This window comes from Pelobates fuscus, chromosome 4 (assembly GCF_036172605.1).
Source record: "Pelobates fuscus isolate aPelFus1 chromosome 4, aPelFus1.pri, whole genome shotgun sequence".
Classification (NCBI taxonomy): Eukaryota; Metazoa; Chordata; class Amphibia; order Anura; family Pelobatidae; genus Pelobates; species Pelobates fuscus.
This window is the reverse complement of record NC_086320.1, coordinates 342287800-342310635: the sequence shown is the minus strand read 5'-3', so window position 1 is coordinate 342310635 and position 22836 is coordinate 342287800. Positions and strand designations below refer to the sequence as shown.

The 22836-nt window shown below is 36.4% G+C and overlaps 1 protein-coding gene across 1 annotated transcript in view; it reads right to left on the bottom strand.

The window, feature by feature from the left end:
• Window positions 1-22836, bottom strand: part of ITGA8 (integrin subunit alpha 8) — a 130286-nt gene that overhangs the window by 92259 nt on the left and 15191 nt on the right. The window contains exons 3-11 of the mRNA XM_063452474.1: window positions 18536-18636; window positions 17460-17583; window positions 16280-16341; window positions 13359-13404; window positions 10402-10527; window positions 8457-8501; window positions 4979-5022; window positions 3863-3919; window positions 1205-1257 (exon numbers count right to left, since the gene is read on the bottom strand). Of these exons, the coding sequence (XP_063308544.1) occupies window positions 1205-1257; window positions 3863-3919; window positions 4979-5022; window positions 8457-8501; window positions 10402-10527; window positions 13359-13404; window positions 16280-16341; window positions 17460-17583; window positions 18536-18636 (658 nt within the window). The remainder of the gene's footprint in view (window positions 1-1204; window positions 1258-3862; window positions 3920-4978; window positions 5023-8456; window positions 8502-10401; window positions 10528-13358; window positions 13405-16279; window positions 16342-17459; window positions 17584-18535; window positions 18637-22836) is intronic.

Below are 22836 nucleotides of genomic sequence, written 5' to 3'. Positions count from 1 at the left end.
ATGTCATGTAAAGCACTATAAATACTCTGAGAAATACTCAAGCTTTGTGTTGTGTTAATCACAGTAACAGCTGGGAAAAAAAAACACAAAAAGAAATCTACGAATCGGGTCTTCTGGAACTGGACTCCCACAAAAGTTGTAGCGCTCGCTACCTATTAGAAATATTGGTAGTAGATAGCTCCCACCATGTAAGGATTGGTGCAGAAAGTGCTGTTATTTATTTAAAGGGAAACTGCTGATTAAAATGAGCATCCTGTTTGGACATTCATTAACCTCTTAATGAGCAATGATAACATAATTCCATCATTGCATTAAAACAGAACGGCCCACTCATTTTAAGGTAGCGACTCTTGGCAAATAAACAGGACATTCTGTATTGGCATATGGTGTTTATGAACTGAGTACAGATTCTGGTGATGGCATTGAATATCATTGGCCTTGCTTTGAGGGGTTAACTTGAAGTTACTAAACACAGAAATCCACAATTACTGCGAGGTGGCCAAGAAGGTGGTCTTGTACAGCGAGTTAAAGTTGAAACATCCTGCAATTATACATTCAGAAGGTTTACAATCTCAGACAAAAAGAAAACCTGTCTGCTGGTAGATGGAGATATAATTATTCCAAACTTAGCTATTGTTTCAGAGCCCCATACACCCCACCCCAAAATAACTTTTTTTTTCCGAGCCTAAAAGCATTAAAAAGAAAACTGATTCTTTTAGGATAACGTCATATGTACAGCATGCGGCTTACTAAAAATAGTTCATTAAACAATTCACAGGGCTGCCATTTAACTGACAAAGGAAACATTGCTTCTAAACTAAACATTATCGTGGTCACATCCCCCCCCCCCCCCAAAAAAAATATAATAATAAAAAATATATATATATATATACATTTTCTGTCTGTTGTTCTGATCACACCCTGGAGTTCTACAACTGCTGCACGTCTACTTTTGTGAGTATCCCTGATTTAAAATGTAAACTGCTCTGAGTTTAAGTAATAATTGGAGCAAACACACAATACAACAGGAAAACAGCTGTGAGACTTATCGCTGAAAGGGTTACATGCATATGCAAACTTCCAAGTTAACTATAAATAAAGTAAAGCTGCAGTTGTGAAAAAAACAAAAAACAATTCTGGAAAAACACTACATCACGAAGGTAATTAAAAGCTGCCCAAACATTCTGGGCCTGTGTTAACCTACCCGTCATTGTTTATATCTGAAACAGCAACGGTATATCCAAAGTAAGAAGCCATCTGTAAACAGAGCCAGATTGAAACGTTTTAGCAGTGTGTACTCAAACTTTGCAACCAATATTCACACATTAAAACACACCGACGTCACAAGAGGCATAGGACAATAACACCAGAGAAGATGGTATTTTAGTATATTGTTCTTTGTTGAACAAATATGTAAGGGGGAACCCTGCAGAGCAAATTCAACAGAGAAGCATCCAAAATATACTCAAAATGCACACGTGAAGATATCATTATAATAATGTACGTTATAGCTACAGTTTCAGTTTTTCATAATGATAACTAGCGTTGCATTACAAGAATAATGAGACTTACAGTGTATTTGTTACTTAACGTTACAATTATTTGCAATTAATTGCTGTATAGTAAGTTTACCTGTATTTGTCATGCATGGAATGATATCACATTATTTACACTCGATTTAAACTCCGATTTCCCTGAGTTTTAAACGACTGTTGTATTTTCTATCATTCTAAGTGGTTAGACACTTACAGAATCCCAAAATATCCTATCTATCATACATATTATGGCTGACTGAAAGAATGAATGAATTATGGCTGACTGAAAGATGCTTAATAATTTAAAAGACAGAGGATACTGTAGACAAAATGTTACTTTCAAGGCCATTTTCAGAGACCTGAATCAAACCACATGCACCGTGCAGGTTCGGCCCATCCTGGCACTGTTATTATAATGAAACGAGATGAACTGTGACTTGTAAACAGCTTTCCTGAGACGGAATTGACTGTAGTTATATTTACCTAACCAATCAAAGATTGATACGTTTAATTTGGGCATGTATATGCCTTTTGTTATTGGTGTTGAGTGACATGCCATTAAAATGCATTGCAGGGGAAACAGTTCAATTTGCCTAAAGCTAAATTAAAGTTAAAACACAATTTTTCTTTAAATTAAAACATATTTTCCTCCTACCTTTCTCAGACCACACAACTAACCTTCACTACGGACTTCTCTGTAAAAAAAAGTCCCTGGATCTCATTCTTATAATTAACTAAAGACGCATGACAAAATATTTTGAGCTGACCAGTTCCCCGCCAAACAGCAGCATATCCATAAGTTGCTATCATTGCTTTGTAGCATTGCTATCCCTTCAGTATTACTATAAACTATGAGACAGCTTCATTATAACTGAGAAAAAGGTGAATTTAGAGAAAAATATACTTATTTTAAAATGTGAAAATTTCCTCCTTTTTGATAGCTACAGATACCAGGTATGACATAACGTAAAGGGACACTATAGGTGCCATAATAAATACAGATCATTGTAGTGCTTATGGTACTAACAGAGTTATTCACCAAAGTGAGAATTCAATGTGAATTCAAAGTGGATTTCAAATTTAAGGTCAAAAGAGCTGAATTGGAAAATGTATCTTGCTCAGCTATGCTTTGGTTCCTAATTTGAAATTAACTTTGAATTCACAATGAATTCTCACTTTAATGAATAACTCTGTCTATTTCGAGATTGTTTGACAAAAAAAAACGTGACTCTCTGCAGCGCCTATAGTTCAACCCGTCTTCTGCACTGACATGACAATGTAATTTAGTACTTGATTATCAAGTATCAATCAATCTGCCTTTGGACAGCAAAGAAGTGCTGAAAACGTTGGGTTACCAGCCTATCTACAATGATCTGCAGTGGTTATGGTACTGAGAGTTCCCCTTTAATGTACAAAGTAACTTAAAGAACCACTGAAGGCATCCAGACCTTAGTCTTAATGCAGTGGTCTCAGTGCAATGGTCCTTTAATGTTAACCCTCCAATGTAATACATTGCCATTCAGTATATAGGACAGCAATGCTTACACTGCAGGGTTAAATACCCCTATCGTGGGTCTCTTCTTGACACTCACTAGAGGCACTACTGCTGTGAGAACAGAGTCAAACTCAGTTCTCACAGCTAACCTCCATTTGATTGGAAGAGCACAATGCTGGCTGCGCATGCGCTTCTCAATCTTAATGATCATCTATGTGAAGCACTGGATTGGACGATAAGAACCGACGATGTGATGTCTCAGGAGGCAGATCGAGAGGTTGCAGGGACTGTATCTCAGCAGTAGAAAAAAAGGTGAGTAAAACCTTTCTCCCATTTTCCAATTTTCTTAGTTAGATTTGGGTAGGGGCTGAAACTAAATACAAAGGAGAACACTGTAGTGTATGGATTTTTTTAATGCTATAGAGCTCCTTTAACAGAGTTCAGAAGTGACATATGACTAAGTATTAGAGAGCTAGTCTTAAATAAATTATAAATTATGTGAAGTTACCAGCATTCATTCTCCAAATCATCCTGTGAGAATTGACAAGGGAATTGCCATTTATAGACCAAAACAATTAAACTCAAAAAGTTTTCTAACTGTCGTTTTGGGGGGTTTTCAGCTTGGTTAGATCAGCCTAAATCTTCTCATTCCCTAATCGATTCCCCATAGTTCCTGGTTTGGTGAATACATTTGCATTTCACTATTACAATGATGCTGTTATCAACCAAATGCTAGTTGAGGGACCATCATTTTTAATAATGTCATAGCATTTATCAAAACAGATTTAAAAATATTGGTTCTTTAAAGAGTTTTGCTAATTTGTTACATTACCTGGTCACCTGTGAAGTTCTGAATGAAGGTCATATCTGAAGAGCTAATAATGGACACCTGGAAGCAGAAATAAAGATGGCCGCCAATGAAGATGACTACATGTGTATTATGTTAACGTATAAACAACCATATACCAAAAACAACATCTTCTTTATATCAGTATCACCTTCATAATGGCGTTGCCTATTAAAGGGACACTATAGTCACCTAAACAACTACAGCTTAATGTAGTTGTTCTGGTGAGTATAGTCAGTCCATTACAGCCTAGAGACACCTCCAGTGGCAGTCACTGAGAAGGCCACTCGAGGTTCTACCTGAGTCAGGTGCTGATTGGCGCAGTGTTTTACCAGGCACGCGCAATAGCCGTTAAATGCTTTCCTATGGGGAAGCATTGGATTGGCTGAGATTATCAATCCTGGTGATCTCAGCCAAAGGGGCGGGGCCAGCACCAGCAGATCCGCACTGTGGTGGAAAAAAACGGAGTTTTCTACTTATTTAAGGGAGGCAAGGGGGGCTGTAAAATTGAATAGTGTTGTTAACACTATTGGGTCAGGAATACACATTTGTATTTCTGATCCTATAGTGTTCCTTTAAGATGTTATCCATCATATGTTTTACCAGTATCTTACTCATGTTGATTTTTTTTTATTTTTTTTTAATAAGATATAATTGGGAATGTAATTGAGAATATAATTGCCCATTATTTCATTAATGGCTTTTATTTCATGGCACTATATTATTAATATAACTAGCAATTATTAACATATAATATATTTGAAGTGATAGCACTTTAACTTCTATTAACTTCACTTATTGATACATAATCAATCACCTTTTATAACACTATCCTTATACTGAAATCTTTTATTTAAATTAATATTTTCTGGTAATGTTCAAAGCAGAACATCACTACCATGTTTATATGATAATGGTAGTGACATTTAGGTGGCATTATGGTAACTGTCCTGAGATGGTGAGTAGCCCTGGTCCAACCTGTAGGTGGATCTTTACTTATGGATATTGATGCTTAAATACATATTTTGCTAGAATAGCAAAAGTGTGTTATTATTCAAGACTCATAGAAGATTAGGTTTAGTTTAAAAAGTAATCACATACGTATCCAAAATTCTGTGCACCTCTGGGGACTCCTGCCACTAGTTCTGTAAGGAAACACAATAAATCCAGTAAAATATTTTTAACAAATAATAGAAAGTTACATTGAATACATTCATTACAGCCAGCCACCCAATATCTTATGGTATGGGGTCCTATGGTACTATGTCGAGTTGGCATCAGCTTCACTAATTAACCAGGGGCACACACAATTATTAACTAGCATTATTACCAATTAATTAGTGTGGAAAAACTGTTTTAGTTGTTAATCCATAACAAATCATACTAAATTCACAATTTACTAACGTGGGAATTGTGAATTCATAGAGATTTTTAAATTTAAGGCAAAACAGCTACATTGGAAAAAAATTTAAGTCAACTATGCTTTAATTTTTGCTTTTTTGGTCTAAAATTTTGAAATTCACTTTAAACATATACTTTGTAGTTCCAATAATTCTCACAATAGCGAATAACTCTGATTGTGTAAAGGAATGAATAAGTAATGAACATTAGCCAACTACTCATTCTCTTATACCAGGAGTGTCAAAATAACTTGCTATGGAGGGCGGGATATCACAGGACAGCACAAATGGTCGACAGAATATAACATATGTATATACCTGCAGTGTATATATCACAGAACTGAACATTCGAAAAAACAGTACTGTGCAGTGTTTACATGTATATACAGAGCTTCCTAGTAATGTGAAATGTTATTGGGAACAACATCACAGGAATATAAAACTCACATCTCACTCACAGCTCCACAGCAATAAACCTCACAGAAACGTACACTGTGTGTATGAATGCTTCACAGAGTTCCACAGGAATAAAACTCACAATAATGTCCAGTGTGTATCATGTTTAACATGGAGATCCGCAGCAATAAACCTCCCAGTAATGTAGGAGTGCGTCAACAGAAATTCCACAGAAATAAAACTGATATTAATGTATACTATGTGCTTGAGCGTATCACCAGGCTCCACAGCAATAAAACTCACACTAAAGTGCTGGGTATATGAATGCATCAACAGAGCTTTGCAGCAAAAAAACTTGCTTCAATGTATATTATGTGTATAAGTGTATCACAGAGTTCCACAGCAATAAAACTCAAAGTAACGTCTACTGTGTGTATTCGTCCCCTTTCCTGTTTTTATGTACCCCAGGATTAATTTGGGGCGATGACCAGATTAGCGGTGGGCACTATACGGTGGTAATTATTTTTTACATCTAATTTTCTTGGTTCCCCCACCTTTGCTCCCTCGGATGCAATTTGATTATAACGTAATGTTGAGCTATGTCTGGCCCATTTCCCTTTACTAGTTTCTAATAAAAGATAGGGTTTTTCTTGCTACTGTTATAACTGTCCCCTTACCCCTTACTACTCTCCCTAATAGAGAGTGTACTGGAATTCTTTCTATTTAAATAATTACTTCATTTATTAGTTTGAATCACATCAGCAGAAAAAAAACAAAAAAAAAGTTTGTCTGGAATAGACATGTGAGCGCCTAAAGGCCAGATTGTCACACCCTCCTAGTTCTTAAAAGGTTACAGGAAGTTTGTTTCCAAAACACATTCAATCAATGTGACCTCCCATCAGCAACAGCTTGTTATACTGTGGAAATGGAGGCACTGAATCCTTTCATCTACTTTGCAGGAGTCTTGCATACAGACAGGTCCTGATGCAGCTGGTTCATGTTATGCTATGAGCATGTCTGCAGTGTTTTGCATGTGCTGCTTTTCAATTTTATGCTGCACTAAGCTACTTGGTTGCGCACAATGATTGCACTAATATTTATTTATTACTGGCATCCATGAAGCACCAACATAGTCTGTAGCGCTGTACACTTGGGAAAAAGACAGACAGTACAATATAAACAGACCAATACAAAATGTAAAGAGGGCTCTGGCCGTGAGAGAGGATATAGCCCCTGAATATCTTTTATACAGAGAACTTTGCTAATTAGCCCGTGAGCTTACAGTCTAAAGATAGAGAACTCTGTCTGCATGAATTGCTGAAGACAGGCATTTTAAAATATATATCAAATGCAAGGCTAACTGGGGAATACATTGCTAAAATCTGCATTAACATAAGATGCCTTCTGAAATTCACTTACTAATAGAGCATTTGTTTACATGTGTGCGTTACTACTGCATACCTTCCAACACTTCAAATGGTCAAAGAAGGGCAGTTTTAGGGGTGCGAGTGGGAATAATGACAATTTTTGCAACTAAAATGTTTATTATAACAAGAACAGTGTATCGTATTTACACAAACTGATTTCTAAACACATTTATTGTAGTATAAAGACACATTACTGTGAGTATTATTACTGTGGACTTCTGTTATACACTCAGACACACCAACAATACAGAGCTCCTAGAAAGGACACTAGGATAGAAAATAGGAACAGAGGGATTTGGGGCCAAAATAGGGATTGCCCCTCCTAAATAGGGACACTTGGGACGTATGCTATTCTATTTTAATTACCTTCTTATAAATGAAAAAGTTCTTACAACAAGATGACAGTATGAATAAACGTTAGCAAGACATACACTGTAGTTTAGGTGTCATACACTCATGATTTCATAACTTTTACTGTGGAGTAGAGGGAAGATGTATAAATGTTCAAAGATAGAAAGACTTATCAACACTTTCCATAAAAGAGTGTATGTATCAAATCAAGATTGCCACTTAATTAAGATATCAAGAGAGTTTTAAATAGACTCAACATCACTTCTGCCCCTGACCTTGTGTAATATCTTTCTTATTGGCACTAGCTGTCTACAACATTGTACAGTCAGTTCACTAAACTGTGAATTCTCGATAATTGACAAGAAAATTGCTCAATTTTAGCCCAATCACCCTAACAGAAACAAATGCTGAGATGGCAAATATTCTCAATTTTTCTATTTAGCACTACAATTTTTAATTCTCTACCAATACTTAACAGTTCCAGTTTAATGAAAAAGCATTCTAAAGAGCTCTGCTGAAATCATAAAATTATTTTCAAAATAAATAGTGGTAAAATTTAGAAGCATAAGTCACTATGCTTAATATTAATTAAAAATATTAACAATACGCATTACGTACGTTAGAACAGCGGCTGTGTGATAGACATAATTCAACCCACCTGCCATGATAACACAATGTAAGTTACAGCAGTGAAAGAGAATTCTAATATTAGAATCAATTCAGATGTTATTTTCGTTTGGTATATTGTATCCAATGACATTAGTCAGATCTGTATTTCCTTTACCATATTCTCCCAAAGGTACTGAACATCTTCTAAATAACTTGACACGTGACACATGACAATGATGAATGCCTTCCTCCTTACTCCCTTAATCCTCCTAGATTTTAATATTTAATCTATTCATCGTTAACAAGAGACATTACTCTTGCGGATAAATGCTTTAAAAGATGCTATTACAGGAATTTTAATGCACGCAGATTTGTGGTTTGGAGTTAGTATATTACCTTGTACCGAATCGTCTGTGAACTCTCCAACAGCAACTGAGTATCCTGGACAGGAAAACGATAAAAATAATATAGACAATGTCTAATCAATGACTCAAAGAAATGCACACGTGAAAGGAGGAAGTGCTTTTTTATAGCATATCCCATCAAGGATAGTTGGCGTCAGGGAAGTGATAGATTAGACTAGTGGTACATACGATTATGTTTGGGTTCTCGAATACATGTCCATAGTATAATTAGAGCTTTAAACATGGAACAATCATTGACGGAGCTCAGTAATAAAAAATAATTAGATTTAAAAAAATATATAACGTATTACTAATCTTTACCCACAAAAAAAAATAATAATTATATATATATATATATATATATATATATATATATATATATATATATATATATTTGAAAAAAAAAACTATTTAAAATATAGGAAGACAATGCATTACTGCCTTAGGATTTTGGCACAAACTGATACAGAGAAATTGCACCAATATCTCAGACTTGCCCAATATATCATACGGCTCCTGCGCTGGTCCTAGCCCTAGCCATTAAAAAGTCGTACGGACCATTGGGTTTTGTACGGACCATTGGGTTTTGTTTTCCATCTTGGATATTCTAATGAAAGTTTTGCAATTCATTTTATTACAGTGGGTAGTCAATTAAAAATCCTAAGGGGAAAAAAAAGGAATATGTGCAATTGTTCTCCAGAGTGATTTTTAAAAGAGTTTCTGGTACTCAGTTCTGGAACTATTTCTGGAATGAAAAACCCAACACATATAAACGTGGAATCAGAACGTTTGCTAATCAGAAGTTTATTCGCAAAAAAAAAAAAGCAAAAAAAAGCCAGAAGGCCACAATATATTAAATAATATATATACTGCAAGTTATAACTATTTTATTGAATGTCACACGAAAAGGCTACAGACATCACTACAAGGGCTACAATAAAAATGGCTGCCCCCATGATGATTCACTGTGTAGATCAAGATAGCTAATAAAGTCAAGAACTACGTCTGCATCTATAGTGGACTGAAACTCCAATTATACTCTGCTATAAAAACTTGATAAGCTAATGAGCTGATTTTTGGCCTCAATTTTCAATAAATTCAACACAAATCATGAATCAGATTGTACTGTATTCACAAAGTTTGCCACGTAAAAGTGTAGTTTAGATACATTTTTTTAATCTATAATAATTTCACAAACTAAACAAAAAAAACAACAAATATTATAGTTTTGTTATATCTGATAAATATTTGCTAACTTGTACCTTAAAGGTTACTCAGGAAGTCAAATGTTTTTCATGTATAAAAATAAACCATCTTGGCATGATTTGAACCAAAGACTAGGAAAGCAATTTCTAAATGAACAACATCCTGTTTTTATAAAGCCTTATTGTAATGACTGCACTAATATAGGTTACAAATTCTGTAATTCATTGGCCTGAGTTTGTATGGACTACTAGACATTCACATCCCATGAATTTTATTTGCCACTGGGTTCGGCTTAGAATATTTATTTGAATGCAATGAAGGATTAATTGTGAAGGTTTGCACCCCCAAAAAAATACAACACCCTTTTATATTCACTTGGGTAGAGTTTTAAATTTCTAAAGTAGAATTATTGTGTTACATGAATTGTATTGATTCACTATTCCCGTGGAAAAATTAGGAAACTTTCATTACTAGTAAAGCAAAATTTTAATTTGTGGATGCAATTTGAATGAATTGTATGGGTGACTAAATTTTAACTACCTGTTTTACAAATTCTCCTCCTGGCTTTGATCAATTCTAAATTTGCCCCATCTGTCCTTGCCTATTCCCACCAACTATAGTATTAATTATCCTTATTAGTTCCAAGCATGATTGCATGATCACAGGTTGAACATTATTTGTAACATTTCAAAAGTGTTATTGTCAGTGTTACAATACATTTTTGGTCTTACCTAGATAGCTATCATCATATTCAGATGGGGCCATTCTGGTTTGCTTTTCTCCCACCAAATTCCTGATAATGTTCCTAAAGGAATATCCTCGAATTATTTCCGCAATGCTGGCCGTGAAAATTTGTCCTAAATTTGGAGAAAAATTATATACCAGGTATATAATAAAACATCATTACTTTATCATTTCATTGGACAGATGGGTTGTCGGCAAAGGAAACCTGGTGACAAGATTCGTTAATTGCTCCAGGATACATAACAGATTACGATATATATCCCAAGAAGAGTAGAGGAGCATAGTTGAAGAATAATTATGAATAAAAGAAGCAATATATTGGAGGCAGGTTGTAAATGTTTTTTTATGGAGGTAAACATTATTTGAGAAAGGTCTTTGACGAGTGGAAGAGCTGAATAGGAAAGAGTGGTGAAGAAGGCTGTCCTGGAAGCAGTATTTGTTATACATTGTTATAGAACAATGTTGAGTCAACAAGGGTGTCAGGTTAGTTAAAAGAAAGAAGGTTGCAGCATTTATTGCATAATGAGCAACGGGAGGATACAAACGGGAATATTGTGATAAAGGTGGCCGGATTTATTAACGCCGCCAGGACAAGGGGTTAGATGTAATTACATTGTAATGACAACCCTTGCACTTATTTATTATGAAGGGGTTAATGAAGAATGCCAACATGATGATTCTTCACAAGTAGAACAATAAGGTATTGACTAAATTGTGCTGAGTCTCATATGGAACACAATCTTTTTTGTGACTCTTTTGGAAGACTAGCCGGTCTTGAGACCCTCGTCATTTTAGGTTGATGGAGTAGAAAGAGATGAGCTAATTCCTGACCTAAGTGTCTATTTAAGTCAATTAGGACTTCTATCAAGTGATCGTGAAGCAGCTTCAAAAACGGAATCAGCAAAGCTCAGTTATCTGAGTTGGTTGAACATACCTAAAACACTGCAAAGAATTTTCATGTTCCACCCTACCTCCATATCCTCAACTTTTATCACATTTACTTTCTTCCAACAATTTCAGAGCTTCAGCCCACGTGCTACCTTTAAATCATCGTGCCTCTTGGACGAATACAGTCTCTATTACGTGCACCTATGCAAACTCTTTCAACAAACAGATACAACCCTGGTACTCATTTTGGTCAAAGTATTTTAGTCAGGTCTTTTCAATCACTTAATATAAAAACTCAACTGGCTTTTAATAGATGTTCTATCCTCTTTGTATTTGCCAAATCCTGAAATGCTATAAAGCGTTAAGCACTCCATTTGATTGTGCTGTGCGTGTAGGCATGAGCTAAACTGCAAACTCAATGTGTTTTAATATTTCTCTAGGGAAACATTAAATCCATATTTCTATGATTCTGCCAAAAACTGAATTTTCCTCAAGAGATTAATCCAAACATTGAGCCAAATACTGGGTAAAATGTACAAAAGTTTAGCTAGATGAACAGAGTTTAAATAATTTCCTATGTTGTTCTTTAGAACCCTTGTTTTAACCTATGAGATAAGTTACATGCAGTTTAGTACACGCAGTCTATAGAGGCTTTTTGCTTGTTGAGTCCAAGTAGACTAAGCTGTTTTTGTTAACCTGCAGGTCTTGAGATGATACAAAGTTTAAACTGAATGCATCAAGTCAGATTTAAAGATCCATGATTTTTATTCTGTGTCTGTCTGTCCTTCTATTATCATTATTGGCATTTATATAGCGTTAACATATTATGCAGGGCTTTAGAATTTGAATGTGGGGATTTAACAGCAAATAAGGAACAATTATAATTGTTAGCAGGAAATAAATTATTACGGACTCTGCTCAAACAATTACAATTATATTTATTCATGTGGCATCGACAATTCATTTGTACAAAAGATAAACAAGACAAACACGAAATTCTAACAAAACATGACTGATATACTAGAACAGCATGTGAAGAGGACAGTGCCCAAACAAGTTTACAAATCTACAAAAAAACTAACTAACAGATCTATGTTATCTCTCTATGCATCTGTCTGTCTGTTTCTTTTCCAAAACTCTAACGGTAACGAAAAAAAAGAACTTGATAATGCAGGGGTATAAAACTATTAGGAAGCACCTTTTTCAGTTGTATCTCCCAGGTAAGTTATTTTTAGCTGATAATGTTTTAATGTTAAAGGAACACTATAGGATCAGGAACACAAACGTGTATTCCTGACCCTATAGCGTTAAAAACACTATAGCCCACCTGGTTCCTCCTTAAATAAGTTTAAAACTCACCTCATTTCCAGAGTCGCGCGGGTCTGCTGGTGTTGGCTCCGCCCATGGCCCACCTCCTTGGCTGACATAATCAGAATTGATGATCTCAGCCAATCACAATGCTTTCCCACTAACATTGTCAATTCTGATTATCTTAGCAAAGGAGATGGGGTGAGAGATGCAGGCAAACACTGCCCTGCCAATCAGAATCTGCTCATAGAGAAGCATTGAATCAAACACTGTGCAGCACTGACCCAGGAAGCACCTCTAGTGGCCGTCTGAGGAATGACCACTGGAGGTGTTCCTAGGCTGTAATGTAAACACTGCCTTTTCCCTGGAAAGGCATTGTTTACAGCAAAAAGCCTGCAGGGCGGACTACGCTCACCAAAAAAACTACAACTCTAGTTGTTATGGTAACTATAGTGTCCCTTTAATTAATGCATACTTACCCATATATCATGACTGTGCTGGGTACAAATAAGCAGGAGCATATAGCAGGTACCTAATATCTTTATAGACAATTATTTCCTTAATATTTCCTTGTCTCATAAGCTTGAAAAGAGAGCTTCAATGTTTAACTTATAATACACCACTGCATTTGTTGATCAATAGCATCCTAAAAACAGCCTAAAAAAATTGGATTATCAGATACACATTTCCATCCTCAAATGATAAAACATTTCTGTTGAGCTGGTCCGATGTACATTGTTAGTCTTACCTTGCCAGTAAAAACTCCCGGGTCCTCCCAAAGCTATGTCCCCATTCTAGACAGAAGAATGAAGCCAATTAATACTTTACATGTGTGAGCTGTCTACAACTCCTAAACGAAGTCCCTGAGATTATTATTCTAATGGTACAATAAACTATAACAGAGAGCTCTCAATTCCTTTTCTGTTCTCTGCCTTCTGTTCCGTGAAAATAAACTTTCATCTCCTTTTCTGCTCTGCAAAGTACCCCTATCTGCTTTACAGACCACACACTGCCAATCCTAGACCCTTATAGACATAATTACACCATTAGCCTAAAAAGAGGAGAAAACAGGCAAAACATATACAAACGCTGAGCCTATACTCTGCACAATTGCAGTTTGAATGCCGTCAGGAGTACAAGCGGCCCACAGTGGGGACTGCATTTAGGAATGTTGCAGTACTGTATTGTAGCTTAAATACAGGAATATAATAATTAATTGTTTAACCATCATAGATACTCTTTAAACCTTACTTAAATGCAAATAGTTTTTAGAGTTTAGCACATGCTCACAGTGTCAGCTGTTATCAGCCAACTTGTTAAGATACTAAAAATGTTTAAAATCTCCTTTACAGCCTAGCTAGGATTTTTTAAAACATATGCATGTTGGTTGTAATATCACAAGAAAAAATTGGTGTTTAGTGAATCTGTCACTAACTGAAGCTGATAGGAATTTTCAAAACATAGAAACATAGAATGTGAGGGCAGATAAGAACCATTCGGCCCATCTGGTCTCCCCAATTTTCTAAATACTTTCATTAGTCCCTGGTCTTATCTTAAGTCTAGGATAGCCTTATGCCTATCCCACGCATGCTTAAACTCCTTTACTGTGTTAACCTCTACCACTTCAGCTGGAAGGCTATTCCATGCATCCACTACCCTCTCAGTAAAGTAATACTTCCTGATATTATTTTTAAACCTTTGCCCCTCTAATTTAAGACTATGTCCTCTTGTTGTGGTAGTTTTTCTTCTTTTAAATATAGTCTCCTCCTTTACTGTGCTGATTCCCTTTAAGTATTTAAATGTTTCTATCATATCCCCCCGTCTCGTATTTCCTCCAAGCTATACATGTTAAAGGGACACTATAGTCACCTGAACAACTTTAGCTTAATGAAGCAGTTTTGGTGTATAGAACATGCCCCTGCAGCCTCACTGCTCAATCCTCTGCCATTTAGGAGTTAAATCCCTTTGTTTATTAAGCCTGGTCACACCTCCCTGCATGTGACTTGCACAGCCTTCCATAAACACTTCCTGTAAAGAGAGCCCTATTTAGGCTTTCTTTATTGCAAGTTCTGTTTAATTAAGATTTTCTTATCCCCTGCTATGTTAATAGCTCGCTAGACCCTGCAAGAGCCTCCTGTATGTGATTAAAGTTCAATTTAGAGATTGAGATACAATTATTTAAGGTAAATTACATCTGTTTGAAAGTGAAACCAGTTTTTTTTTCATGCAGGCTCTGTCAATCATAGCCAGGGGAGGTGTGGCTAGGGCTGCATAAACAGAAACAAAGTGATTTAACTCCTAAATGACAGTGAATTGAGCAGTGAAATTGCAGGGGAATGATCTATACACTAAAACTGCTTTATTAAGCTAAAGTAATTTAGGTGACTATAGTGTTTAATGTTTAATTGTAGAAAAACTTAATGCAACATGTAATGGCAGAACAGAGATACAGCTTGCAGTAAGCGTTCGATATATACATTGTATACATTACACAACGTTTGTAAAGAACAAACTGTCACCGGACAGTTGTGATTAATAAACTAAAGATAAAAAGTTTGAATGTTACACTCACACTGTAAATCCCAAGTTAATTAGTTGGAGATTTCCAAAATGCGTCGAAAATGGAAGCAGCTGAGAGATTTCACTGTCACAAGCCACTATTAGGAAACTTTTTACAATACTGGCAGAAATATTAGGGAGCTTTCCGCCTGTTATTACAAATGTAATGTTTTTTCTTCTTTACTTAACAAATGCCATGAGTTTGTCAGTTTGTTTATTTTTTTTACAAAAGGTTTTTGTCATAATTTTTCACTTTGGATTCAAGAACATGTACTTTCGATGTGGTTTAAATTCGTTTACTATAAAGACTATAAACACTCAGATTCCTCTATATGCACCAAATAACGAGATACATTGCATGCTCCATCTGTAACCTTGGGAATAGCAGTTTATTTATTATAATCCCCAGAATGCCGCAGGAACGTGACAGAATGTTGGGCTCTGGAGACTGTAACAATTATTCTAGCATTAACCCTTTACATTCGTGGATGAACAAAACAATGCATTATTAACACATTTAGCATGCAGAGTTTCTTTTAAAAAATGATTTCAGAAGCACTTTAGCCCTGGTCAAGGTGTGATAACAAATTAGGACTTATCCATCATTGAATACTGCATTGACACATGTAATTCACACAGCAGTGGGCAACAGTGACCAATGAGGGCATGGAAATATTTGTTGCTGAACAAAGCAAGCAGCTTATAGCTGGTCTGGTCAACTCAATGTTGACAATGATCTATTGCAGCTCTCCTTTCCAGTAAAGTTACCTGTAGGTGGTGACGGACAAAAAGTTGCTCATACAGGTTCATTCACTAGACACAATATTGTAGTGAATGAATCAAATATAATCAGAGAATACAGCTTGGCTATTTTAGTTTAAATTTGCCAATTCAATTATTTATTCACTACAATGAAGTGTTTAGTTAACAAACCCCTAATTGATATTAACCGTTAAGATTCAGTAATTACAAGACTTTAACAAGAATGTGAATAAGAAATTCAAACAACTCACACCTTAGATGTAAGGCGGTCGCAGCAGAAACCACGTACAGTAATGTTGACAAGGTGCTTAGCTTTGTAAATATCATCCTATATACGAATAAGATTACCTTGTAAAAGTCCAAACTGAATCCTGATTGACAGACACCTTGACCGGCAGGATCAGGATTGTCTACAAAAGAAAAAGAAATACTTTTTATATTGCTACTGTTATAAACCTTTATCTATAACTGGCTTTTGTTTGAGGAAGAGACTCAGTCACCCTCCTTCTAGGTCTGCCAAATTGGATTGCGTTTAAAGAAGGTATATTTCAGAGCTGATTGCCAAGTGCTGTCTACAGCCCTGAAAGACACATTTTTAAAATAGATAATGTGCCTGATTTAACATGAAGCTCCTGCAGGGTGTAGAAGGATATTAACAGAGCAGGAGATAAGAAAATTTCAGTTAAACAGAATGTGCTACAAAGGAAGTTTAAACATTAAATCTCTCTTCACAGGAAGTGTTTAGGAAGGCTGTGCAAGTCACATGGAGGGAGGTGTGACTAGGTCTGTATACAAAAACTGATGTAACTCCTAAATGGCAAGAAACTAAACAGTGAGACTGCAGGGGCAAGATCAATACACCAAAACCATTTCATTAACCTAAAGTTGTTTTGGTGACTATGGTATCCCTTTAAGCATGGAAGTAAATTTCCTTTGCACTGTGCAGCCATTTTTGTAGTTGTGCTGGAGATGTTCACTTCTTTCATGGAAAAATCCAACTCTACAAAAATGTGTGTGGATTTCTACCCCGACTAGGCATTCTGGATGTGGGAAATTAATTTCTGCATGCCTTTGATGGATGTGGGAAATTTTTAAGTTGTTGTGTATTTGTAACAAAGGTTATAAATACAGAGTATAAAATTAACCGAACATGTGGTTGTCACATTTCTTTTTAATTATTAAATTGAACATTATCTCACAATATTGCACATAAAACAAAGCTGTATAAACAGAATACTTTTTTTTTTTACGACAAGGACACTTGAGAATGCAAAAATGAAAAATAAATCAACAGGCACTCAGATAGAGGAAAACAAATAATGTGGAGAAGGAAAATAGGAATATGGTAAACCTACGAAAGTACCAAGCTGAAGTTTAAAACTTCACTCCTCTTTTTGTTTGTGTTAATAAAATTGACCGATTTACATATATGCATCTTGATTTTTATTTCATCGGTAATATGGTAAATCCAATTATAACCATAGGCACAGTTAACAAAAATCATTTTCTAAACAACAAATGAACTTACGTCCACGGCAGGGAGAATATTCGGCATATGCGCTGAAATTTTGAATGGCGACATAACACGTTCCAATGGGATCTTTTTCTTTATCAGCCTTTGCACTTCTCCAGTGGTATAAGGGAGCACATGCCTATGCAATAAAAAGTACAGAGATTACACATGAACAGTGCTAGAATTTGTGTAGAGATAATACTTCACTACCACTTTCCTACTATGTAACCAAAACTTACCTCTAGGCACCATAACCATTTAATCTCATTGAAGTGGTCATGATGCCTGGAGTCCCCTGGCTTCATCCCATTGTTCAGTGTCAATCAATGCTCAAATGAATGAGGGTCCATAATGGGAAGCACTGATAGGCTTAGAACCCTCAGCTGAAGCTGCCAATTACCATCCATTTCTGTTTGAGCTAATGTGTAAGCAGTAGTCCAAGAAGGAGAGAGAAGACAGGCTGCCGACAGTGGTACATTGTCAGAGGACTCAAGGCACCATAGCCACTGCAATGATAAGTAGTGGCTATGATGCTGACAATTTACCTTTACGGACCAATGAATTTCTATACCAGGAAAATTTGCCCAAGGATTCAACTTCCAATGTGTGACTTAATCCAGTGGATCTGTACACAGCTTGCACCAAGTTTACCTTCCCATTAGTGATTATCCCTTTTTGATACAATGTCTGAGGGAATTATCAGATCAAGTTATACACAGAAGTTATTATTCAGATCAAGCCTGTAAATGACCCTTTGGAACCTAATGTCCCAATTTCTCTGTTATCACTAATGAGATAAAAATAAATCTTCTATTGTTATAACCCTACATAGTGACCTTTAGTGAACTGATTCTGGTAGCAACATTTAGGCCATAATAGCTGAGGACTGAAAAGGTTCTAAATCCTTTATTTTAACAGCTAAGCTGCCATGGCCTGAACTGTTAAACCTGGTTACAATCCATTGCTTAGTAAATAAACCCCCAGATTGTCAGAAAATACATATGTACTAAATGAAAACAATGAAGAAAAAAAACTGTAAACATATGTGCTTATTCGGAAATCCTAAATATATATTTGAAGATAATGCTTACCACAACTTTTTCCTTATGGGACCTGACCGTCGCTCCAAACCATTGTTTTGACTTAAACTCAATAGGCTCTTTGGTTCCATTTATCCGGATATTTCTGTTATCTATTGTAAGAGCGGATAATGTCAGTGAGTGTTCAAACACGATACATCGTAGCACAACGATTTACAGGCGACGGGACATGATCCAACTGTTTTTTATTTATTAGATGCAATGTAGCGCAGATTAAAAATACATTACATGAGCAGAACATTTAGAAAATTGCCGTCACGGTAGAGCACCAAATAATATGTTGACATCAGAAATACAAACATCTCTAGAGATCTGGACCATGATCTTTGGCAGTACACTAAATATACTTTCCTGCTTTTAACATTTTCCTTAGATCTTTCTAGTAAAAATTTCAACCACCAACTGCATTAATGTTGTCATAATGGCAGATTATGTATCTGTGCGCTGAAAGATGTAATGTTACAGAATTAGAGTTGAACCCCAAAGACTCTTTGCATCAAAAGCACCACAGTTAGCTGTAGTAGTTATAATGATAAGAGCAGCATACCTCCTAAGTGTCCCTATTGTCGGTCCAAATCTCTGTTCCTCTTTTCTATTGTCCAGTTTTCCTGGCACTATAGGTCCCTGCAGTGCCCCCCTCTCTTGCTACCCCCCTCCTGCAGTGCTGAAGGGTTAAAACCCCTTCAGCCACTTACCTGAATCCTGCGCCGATGGCCCTTGTCGCCGGGTCATGCTCCACCCACACTCCTCAGCTGAGGTCGGCAGGGGAAATCTAATGCGCATTTGTGTCAATGGCCGCGTGCACATTAGACTTCCCCATAGGAAAGCATTATTCAATGCTTTCCTATGGGGAAAATCTGGCGGTGGAAGTCTGTGAGGACATCTAGCGTCAGATAACGGACCAAAAGTCAGTTTGGATTCCGGAAGTCCTCTAGTGGCTGTCTGGTAGACATCCACAGAGGGCAGACTTAGAGCTGCAATGTAAGCATTGCAGTTCTCTGGAACTGTAATGTTTTACATTGCAGCATTAAGTGCAATAGGGAGACAGCACCCAGACCACTTCAATGAGCTGAAGTGGTCTGGGTGCCTACCGTGTCACTAACAGCTCCACAGTAGTAATACTCACAGTAATGAGTCTTTAAACTACAATAAATGTGTTTAGAAATCAGTCTGTGTAAATAATATACATTGTTCTTGTTATAAATTACATTTTAGTTGCATACATTGCTATTAGTAAGCCACCTAAAGTTTCTCAGAACACCCCGATAATACCCTAAAATTAAAGTGTCCCTCTTTGTCCATTTGGAATGTTGGGAGGTATGTAGCAGTGCTACCCAACCCAGTCCTCAAGGTACACTAATATACTTTGTTTTCTAAGTATATCCTTTGGAAAAGAACTGGAAGATGCCTTAACTTCACGGGCCTTGAGAAATAGACTGACTTTGTGTACTTACCCCTTCATTGCATGTGGGGCCAATAGATAGCGGTTTGGTCTTCTTGATACTACAATGTGAATAACTAGAAAACCTCAACAGAGAAGCCTTGATAAGACTGTAAAACCTCAATACCATTTTATATGCAAGGCATTTCTATTCAGATATTACGTATTACTGTCCCTTTAACTTTAACCCAACCATTGCGTTTATCTATATGGACATCTGCTTTTGCCTGTCACATCCAGTATATTTACAGCATTATTACTGTACAGAAGTAAGAAACACGGAATATAGTTGTTATCTGACACATCAGAAAGATGGCATGAAAAAAATATTGTGTAAACTCTGTATCTGGAGCTCTGTACTTCTGAAAGCAAATTTGGCACTAGTTTTCAGGAAATGACCATGATCTGATAATACATGTTGCAGGCAGAAAAAGAATTAGTAAATTACTTCTAACTGTACCGACCCATGGAGTGTTTGCAGTCAGTTAGTCTAAAGATGTGTTCACTTGGGGGTTGCAAAACTCTTTAGTCAACAAAATTACATCGTTCTTGGCAAGTTTAGAAGATGACTGATATCTGGTTTGAGAGGCTGAAAATTATTTAGATAAATGGATAGTTAATATTGTGATTTGTTAAGAGGTTACTCCAAACACCATGACCACTTCAGTGTTTTACAGTGGTCATGGTGCTTGCAGTCTGTTTCTAGGAGTTACAATTGTTACAATTACAATTGTTTTAATGAAGCACTGAGTATACCAAAATACTGCACATACCGAGATGTTTAGGCCACCTGCTGGAGGTGTAACTCCACCTCTGGAAAGTCACTAGACAGTGCGGAACTAGAGTTCTGCGCTGTCTAATGTCAATTCTGTACATAGAGGGTCATTCAAAGGCTGAGAATGCTCAGCCAACACTCTCAACCATTGAATGACATGCAGAACCAGCTTTTCGGATTTCATCTTCTGTAGTTCTGCATTAGAGAAGGCCCAGCTCCCGGCGGGACTAAGGTAACAGGCAAACCGTTCCAAAACATGTTACCCCATTATCTAGGAGCGGCACCAGGTTACTCCTAGTACCAACACCACTGCAGCGGGGTTAATGGTAATGATACTTGGAGTAACCCTTTAAAGAACCCACGGAGAGGACAGGATCTTGCTAGGTTTACTTCTGTAGGGCCTGTTGATTGTGGATAGCACAGCAATGTGTGGGTGACAATACATTTGTTAATTCCCTACTAATCTCTATCCCCAATCATGTGTCCCTGTCTACTGAGTGTGCATAAAAAAAATAATTTGCTGTTGGATCAACCCACATTCAGAGTTCGGAAAGCTACTTGTAGGACAAGCTATCTCGTTCTTCTTCAATAGGATCAGAAAAGGCAAGATCTCTGGCAAAGGGCATTACAAATCTTACCAGGAATAGCAATGAAATTAGAAAAAAAGATTTTCTTTATGAAATTTGAACAAATTATGTTTTTTTTCCATTTTAAAGGCAATAAAGAAAAATATAGATTGTTGAGCATTGGATTGGAAAACTTCTCACTACAGAGACAGGTGATATTCTAAGAAACATTGCTAAATGAGGAGCTATAATCATCCATGGTAACCAATGGAATGTCTTGTTTTAATGCAGGACATATAAAAGTAGAAAATAAGTATTTTAGATAAAAATAGGGACCTTCCTTCTTGAATCAGGACACTTGGGAGGAAATGACTATAAATCTCAAAATAAATCAGAAATATGTACCTGTATGTGATTCCTAAATTCTACAAATATTTGTCAACTTTTGATCTATAGTTTTTTTTTATAATTTTTTTTAATAATAATGACAATAATTTTGTCACACCTTCTGTCAGAGTGAATTATTAGATGTCCCAATTCCCAACATTCTCATTCAGACAATGCGTATTGCTGAAGTTGCTGCGTTGTTGTTTGGCCTATGTATACAGGGATATTTACTTTGTATAAACGTATAAATAAATATACCTAGTCTTAAAGTGAAAATTTTAAAAGAATTTCTAAATTTAAGACAAATGTTGCCGAAATGGAAGCATAGCTGACTTAGAGAATTTTTCCAGTTCGGTTATATTGACGTTAAATTTAAAATTCACTTTAAAATCACTGTGAATTTTCACTTCACTAAATAACCCTGTTAGTCTCTCTCTCTGCCCTATAAGAGACAATTCTTTGAGGTTTGTCTCTGTACATGCTTTGCAGATGTCAACGTAAAGGAAACCATATGGCTTAAAACACAGCCCAATTACGATGCATCGCAGGGTTTTAATAAAAAGCAGACGCCCATTCTTTCGCCCTTCATTCTGTGAAGTGAAGTGATTTCCCACATGCTTCAGCCAATGATAGGTTACCTCTCTCAAAAATCACAGCAAATGAACTTCTCACGGAAACACAAATGACAATTCTGTTCTTGTTTATCTGTCTGCGGTGTCATTCCTCTCACTACAAAGCACCCAAGCAGACTCTGAACATGTAAGGTGAGACATAACACGGTGCCCAGGGGAGCCACGTCAATTTACCAGAATCCTCTTTAGATCAGTAAAATTCTATGAAAACCCCTCTCATAAAATAAAATCTGAAGCTGCCGCAGAGGACATGTCAGAGGAAAGACTAGATATTTTTAGACAAACTACAGCCATTTTGCATTGAAGAGTTTAAATCAAGAGAATTTCTGCTTAGGAGTAGTAGAGACAGGGAGCGGCATACATTCAAATATGCTTTTATCTTTGGCAATGGGAGGGAGAGGCACCATAGATGTTACAGCGAGCTGTGGTGGTTATGGTACATGGAGTGTACCATAACATAATATAATATATTATGAGGCTGGAATAGGTTG